The 7,214-nt window shown below is 50.6% G+C and overlaps 1 protein-coding gene across 1 annotated transcript; it reads right to left on the bottom strand.

Moving 5' to 3' along the window:
• Window positions 1–5,357: 5,357 nt before the first annotated feature.
• LOC103766225 (ribonuclease CL2) lies at window positions 5,358–6,428 on the bottom strand. Its single transcript, XM_025894972.1, has 2 exons — window positions 6,296–6,428; window positions 5,358–5,886 (listed from the first exon to the last, which is right to left on the bottom strand). The coding sequence occupies exon 2, from the start codon at window positions 5,878–5,880 to the stop codon at window positions 5,449–5,451; it is 432 nt and encodes a 143-aa protein (XP_025750757.1). The 5' UTR covers window positions 5,881–5,886; window positions 6,296–6,428; the 3' UTR covers window positions 5,358–5,448.
• Window positions 6,429–7,214: the final 786 nt, after the last annotated feature.

Here is a 7,214-nt window from a genome sequence, read left to right as displayed (position 1 = left end):
GGAAACCGCTGTCCAACAGATCATCCTGAACACATCACTGGAAAGTCTGGCTTTGACTTGCTTCATGTGGTCTCACATGGGTCAGCAGAGTGGTGAAACAGCTGGAGAACCTGTTTGAAGGAGCCCTGCATGTTTTTCTGAGATTAGATGAAGAGATTACTCAGTTTCTAAGTGTGGATGTAGGGAGGAGGTTGGCAGCAGTTCTGCAGGACAGCACTGAAGGAGAAAGGGCCTGGCCATGACAAATTCAAGCTGTACTGGCAACAGGGAAATAATATGCAAGGCAAGTGTCTTGCAAAGCTTGAGGCTGGGTACTCAGCGGGACTCAAGAAATAGCCAAACATTCAACCAGCCCACATGAAACAAGATTGGATCCGTTTTGAATGCCAAGTTTCTATTTGGTGACAAACACTGTTACAGGTATTAGCACAGGGCCTGCACAGCATGGGATGTTAACCTGATCAAAACTCTTTCCCTTGAGTTTGGGCACTTGAGACTGTTTCTGGTGTTGGTCCTGGCACCTTGCAGCAGCATTCCCAGAAGACTAGAGGCTAACAATAATTTTGTAGCTTTTTCAGCTGTATTATTTTAAGATTGGGTGGGTGGCTTCTTGCTCTCATGTAAACAGAAATTCTTATCTCCAGGTTTTCCTGATACTTTCCCCTATGATAGCTCATGCTTCTCCAGCCTGAACAGTCCTAGGTTTTGGGTCCTAGGCTCAATGCTTGAACTGGAGAACTGGAGAAAAGCATTAGGGTTTCTGCTGCCCTCAAGGCAGCCTGGCAGCCCCTTTCCCTCTGACCAGGTTCCTAGTGGACACAAGAAAGATTGCAAGAGAGCTCTCTGCCAGTGCCTGCTATCTCTGTGGAGAACAGATTCCCAGGAGCTGGGCATAGCTGCTGACTGGTGCATTTGTAGTGCAGGTGAGTTTGGTGGGGAGGTTGTGTTTCCTACACAAGATGAGGCTGAGACCCAAGACAAGCACTGGGCAGGCTAGAAGCCTGCTAGAAGCCCTTTTGCCCAGTGGTCTGGTGACCCAGCCTACCTGCTTCACAGCACTCCTCAAAACTGGGGGATATCCCAGGAGTAAAAGCCAACCTAGTTCTCCAGAGGTGTGTTATATGTGATTGCTTTGCCAATAGCACTTCTCACCCTGCACGCTCACATGTGCAGGGACATGTCCCACCAGCCACACAAGTTACCCTAGGACAGGCTCAGTTCTGCTTTGGCTTCTTAGCAAGCAGCAGCAAAAGAGCGAGGCCATAGGAGAGGGAAAGGATGCTGTTGCGAGAAGTCCAGAGCAGGGGAAAATGGGGCTTGAAACTCCTGCCAAGGTGTTTATGCTGGGGCTTAGTCTGGGTCCTGCACCTCCACTGTCCTGTAGTCTGCCTCCTGGCCTCTTATGGGCCTGAGTGATCACTAGGGCCACTGTGGCTGCAAGTAGCAATATGGGCAGGATTGGGGCAGATGTTGCTGGCCCTGTCTGGCCCCCATCCTAGTCACAACAGAGACTGTCCCCACTTCCTGCCCTGCTCCCCTTGCCTATGTGTTCATTCTGGTACACCCCTAAGCCCATCTTTCACAACCCAGTGTCTGGTTTGGCTGTTTTGTCCTTAATGATCTTGATCTGCCCCCCCCCCCAGAGAGGGGGAACTGGGGCCAACTCACATCTAAACTGTACAAATGTCCCTATCTGAGTCAGCAGGGACTTGCTACCATGTGTCCCTCTGCACCTCTGGCCAGGAGAGCCCCCAGGAAGCACCACAGACATGAATTGCCCTTGGTGTAGCAGCAGGAGTGACGACCATGTGTCAGACAGTCAGAGAGAGGTGTCCTGAAGCACAGAGGTGGTGGAAGAGAGCAGCAAAAGGGAAGGCCACCAGTCGGTATGGGGCTGCAGGGAGAAAGACAAGCAGGTCTGTGGTGCACATCGAGCACCTTCCTCAACTGCCTCCAATGCCCAGAGAAAGGACTGAGCCAAGGGCTGCTCTGGCTCCTCCTTATATGTGGCAGGACCTCAGAAAAAACATAGCTGAACCAAGGAAACAGGTATCTGCGGGAAGAAGGATATGTTTTTTGTATCTGTCAGTGTTGACTCCTTTAAGAACCTCTGTCCCAAGGTTTGTGTGTAGGTGGAAAAAGCTGGGTTGGTTATTTGCTCTGTCAGCCACCTGGGCCATTATCACATACTTTGAAGACATCAAGAGCAAGATAAGATCCCCTTTGAGCTGCCACATATGGCATGTTGGGATGCAACTCTGAGCAAAATTCCCACGTACTCCTGGAGGCTTGGTCCTTCCTCTTTGCTTCCTCTCCATTCATACCTTCACAGAAAGCAGTAGCTTTTTTCCAGCTCTGGCCTCATGTGTTATAGGGTAGTGGTGGGAACATGCCAGCATTTAAACCCCCGGTCACAGGAAAGTGAGGATGGGTTCTGCCACTTCTCAGTGACAGGGGAAGGTGAGCCCATCAGCCCCACCATTCAAACCAAGCTCCAGAGCCTTTTTATTTGAGATAAAGGAATAGCTCTAGTCTCTCCAACCCATCATTCTTCAAGTAAATAAATAATTTTTAAAAAAAGACCCATAGAAATACTTATGGTGGTAGAAATTAGTCATTGTGGTTAAATTGTTCAAATTGCACGTTCATTCAAAAATGTGCCATATGAGAAAGTAAAAGGTCCTCTTTTGAGCCAGACTTGGAAAGTGATTTCAGTAGTCATCTCTAGGGTGATATGAAGCACATTCTTGTTGCTCCCATAATACCACCAGCAGTATTTCATGCTAAACAGACCAAAAATCTCACGAAAATCAGTCTACATGATTTGGATCTTCTCAGTGAGATACAGCTATGAAAAAACAGACAAATTCAAATGGAAAAAGAATGGATTTTTTAAAATCTCAGTTGATACCTGTTTTATTTTAAGCAGAAAAACAGTGTGAATACAAAGAGGAATACCTGGTATTTCCTTCTGGAACTAAAAACATTGGAGGGGGAGAAAACGTAAAGTTTTCTCCTTCCTTTGATGACTGCTTCAAAAGATTTAGTGTTTTTCATTTAAAAGAGCAAAATTAATGCTTAAAGTTAGAGAAGTAACCGCTTATTAAAGAGATTTTGATTTTAAAGGTATATCAAGTCTGACTTATACGAGTGCTTCCACTCTTAACTGAGCTTTTCAAGCTGTCATGATGTTGGAAAGCTTGCCACATAGTTGGATGAATTATTTCGTTATAAGAAGGTAGAACATCAAAACTCCATGGAAAAAATTATTAGAGCAAATCCTGCATAGAAACCAGTTTTATTTTGCTGTATTTGTGCAGGGTATATTTTAAGAGCAGGTGATAACACTGGAGAGAAGCTTTTTCCATGTCAATTTTGGCATGCATGGCATGCAGCAACAGCCTGGTTTCACTCTGCCAAATCCATGGAGTCTGGTATTGACTTTGCTGAGTAAATATTTTTTAAGGCCTTTGCAGTGCCTGCTTAAGCAATTCCCTGCTATGGTTCTGCAGAAATGCCCTTGCTTTTCAAGAAGCAGAAACAAATTTCCACAGTAGCACTGCAAATATTAACACACTGCTCATGCCTCTCACTTTATACCATCAAATGCTGGACACTGGAAGCATATGAGCCATAGTGAAGCAAAGCATGCTTTGTGTCAGCATTATTTGCTTGATTTCCACGTGCTAAACAAGCAACAGCCAGTTCCTGGCAAAGGAATTAATTGTTTGACAATACAGCGGGTGAGACGAGCAGGCTGACCACTGTCACAGCAAACTCTGGGCATAAAATTTGAGCAGATACCACTCAGATACAAGCTTTGGGCTACTACTCTGGTGGCATATAGCGCTGTTCTGGAAACATTTCTGGTTGCGCCTTTGCCTTTTCTTCAGGTCAAAAGCACATAAATGGGAAGGGAGGCTATTAAATCAGGTTGAGGAGGTCTGAACTGAGCTCCTGTCCCTGACTTTTTCTGTGACCTTAGGAAAGCCGCTTAACTCTCACTCACAAAGCAGAAATGATAGTTTGTGTCTCCCTGTGGTGTTACAAGGCAGAATCAACCACAAACCTCGTAACTTTTACATTTGGCTGTGATATGCAGGACATGAAAGTACCTAAATGAGAAAGGAATTAAGTAATAAATGCAATGATTTATTAAAACACAGGGTGGAGAAGTGAGTGCTGGAAGTTGCTAGGCCAGGAATGCCCCAAATGCCCTTGAAATACCCCAATTCCTCTCCAGTGCACAGGAAGTAGTGCTCTTCTCACTGGGGCAGGCAGCATTGAGAGTTGGAGCTCGCCAGTCCATGGAGGGCCCTCAAAGTGCCTTTCTGCTGAATTCCAGAAAAAGAGCAGCTGAGTTACTCAAGGCACATGAGCAAGAGCTATCTTGGAGAGGGAGCAATGAAAAAGGATCAGGAAGTCCATTCGCTGCACTTCTTTTCCTCCTCAGCTACAATTTCTGGGTGCATCTGAGAGCAGAGACTGTTCAGCCTGGAGAAGAGAAGGCTCAGGCAGGGGGAGATTATAGGTGTACTGGTAAGTACTGACGGGGAGGAATGAAGGACAAAAGGTGATGAACACAAGCTGAAATGCATGAAATCCCATCCAAACCCAAGAAAATACTTGTGTATGTGTGTACATGTAGTGTGTGCGTATTGTGTGTATGTGCTTGTGTATGTGTGCTAGATGTAGGAGCAGAGGTGTGAGTGTTGTATGTTTTGTGTTGCGAGTGTGGTTGTACGTTGTGTGCACAGTGCATGTTTCACGTGTATTGTGTGTGTTCAGTGTGTGGGGTGATAATCCAGAGCTGTGTATGGCCCCAGCTAGGACTCAGTCCCATAGGGGTGCCAAGGGGGCCCAGAAGCAGCTTCAGCCACAGACGGGGTCAGAGGCACGTGGGAGAGGGGATTGTGGGGCACCTGATGGTTTATGGGACAGATATGGGGGAAGTTGGGGGTACCCAGGGGGTTATGAGGCACATGGGAGGTTGTGGGACCCTGTGGGAGGTATGGGGCATCCAGAAAAGCAATGTGACACCTGAAGGGTGAGGATACTGAGGGAGAGAGCTGGGTGCACATCCAAGAGATCAGGGGGACCCTGGGCTGGGGGAGTGGGGATGGTTATGGGGCACCCATAGGAGTTGTGGAGTGACTAAGAAAGGAAGAGAGGGCACAGGAAAGGTCAGACACCCTACGGGTCCATGGGACATCCACGATGCTGGGAAAAGGGGTTTATAAGGCACATGGGTGGCTAGATCCACCTTGGACAGGGTTGAGGGCACCCAAGGGGCTTAGGGGCCACCAGAGAGGGGTAAGATCACAGGATTCCCCCAGAAGCTGATGCTGGAGCCCAGGCCTGTGACACCTCCTTTATTTCAGGCATTAATGGAACCTCCAGTGGGAGGGAGAATCCATATCCCCACCTATGGCCCCCACACATCCAGCCTCACTGCGGGGGCGGGTAGGTGCCGGCGAGGTGCACGGGCAGCCCGTCCCGGCAGGCGACCCGCACGTGGTGCTGGACCTGCCGGGCGCGGTAGGCACAGGGGGGCCGGGTGTCCCCCCCTCGCAGGCGGCAGGCTGTTATGCCCATGGCTGTCGGGGTGCTCTGGAACCCTGAGGCATCAGGCTCCCGGGAGCAGGCAGCCACCAGATCCTGGGCCGGCGCGTGCACGAAGGTGTTGGAGGGCTTGCAGGGCCTCCCCTGGGCCGTCACCTGCCGGCGTGCCAGCATGGTCTCGCAGTAGCGGTGCGCCGCGAGCGTGGGGGTCCGCGGGTAGTCCACGTGCTGCCGCAGGAACTTCTCGTAGCGGCTCTCGCCCTCCACCCCTGCCAGTGCCGCCAGCACCAGGGTCACGCATAGCACCCAGCCTGCCATGGACACCTGTGGAAAGCAGGGTTAGGGCCATCTGGACTTCTGGGCTCCCAGCTGGGAACCCCACCCTGGATGCTTGATTTCTCTACAAATTCCCCCTCCCAAACACCTGGGTCCCTTGCAAATCCCCTCTAAATGCACGGGGACCCACCGCTGGACAAATAGGCCATCTGTGTGTCTCACCTGGATGCCTGGACACCCTATAGAATATGCCACAGACACCTGAGTTATGCACTCCCCAGAAGCCTCAGTCCCCTACAGAACACCCCCTACCTGCTCCTCAGACCCCTGGGTCCCCTATGGATGGGGTCCCTGCCCCAGTGCCCAGAGCCATACACAGCCTCCCTCTCCCACTGGATGCTTGGGTTCTTCACAGCCCCCTCCCACAGACATTCCCTTACACATCCCTCACCCCCACCTGTGTGCGCGCCTCAGTTTCCCTTATGGCCTCAAGGTCTCCGGGATCCCTCCCACTCCTCTGCACATCTTTTATACTGGCCCCAGCTGGGCCCAATGGGCAAGGATCCAGGAGGAGGGGCAGAAGAGCAAAGAGCAAGGTCCAGTGGATGTCTGGGAAGAGACAGGTATCCAGGAGGCCCCACTCACCCTCTTGCCCCCCCCCTCAAGGTCATTAGGTAGTCATTAACAAACCACGTGACTGTCTGCATACATCCCCTTGGTGTCCCCTGCCCAAGTTGCCTTGGATCATGCCTCCTGGCTTGGCCACCTGTCCCATGAGAGGCAGGACACCTGGGCCTCTTTGGGTGGCAGGGCAAGATACCTAGTTCTCTGGTGGGGACAGAATGTCAGCATCACCTCAAGGGGACCTGACTGATGTTCCTGCTCCTCTTGAAACACATGGCACATCCACAGCTGTCCTGCAGTGCTTCAGGAGCTATGCATCCCTTTTCCCTGCGTCCCCTTGCAGGCAAGTTCATACCCCTGGGAAGGGCATTTTGCCTCGCTGCTACCTCATATGCTCCCAGCTACTCCACTGAGGCAGAGAACAGCAAAGAACCAGAAGCCAGTCTGAGCCTATCAAAGACCCATTCCTTTCCCTTGACCATCCTGATGGACCGCCATGGAAAGCATGTCCCGTTCAGGGGGAGAGGCTGTCACCACTGGGTGCAAGTGGTCTCCATCGTCCTCTTCAAAGACATGATAGAGACTGTGATGGGAAGTGGCAAATGGGAGAACGTGCACAGGAGCCCTCAGCTGCCCTTCTCCCACATGAGCAGCCAAGTCTGAGCCCACCAGTGATTCAAGGAGGACAAGGAGTGGGCCTCAGTCCTAGAACCACGGGTGGCTGAGAGATGCACTTTTGAGTGTGTGTCACC

This window comes from Manacus vitellinus, unplaced genomic scaffold (assembly GCF_001715985.3).
Source record: "Manacus vitellinus isolate BGI_N305 unplaced genomic scaffold, ASM171598v3 scaffold_0_pilon, whole genome shotgun sequence".
Classification (NCBI taxonomy): Eukaryota; Metazoa; Chordata; class Aves; order Passeriformes; family Pipridae; genus Manacus; species Manacus vitellinus.
The sequence above is the reverse complement of the archived record's forward strand: the minus strand, read 5'-3'. Positions and strand labels throughout refer to the sequence as shown.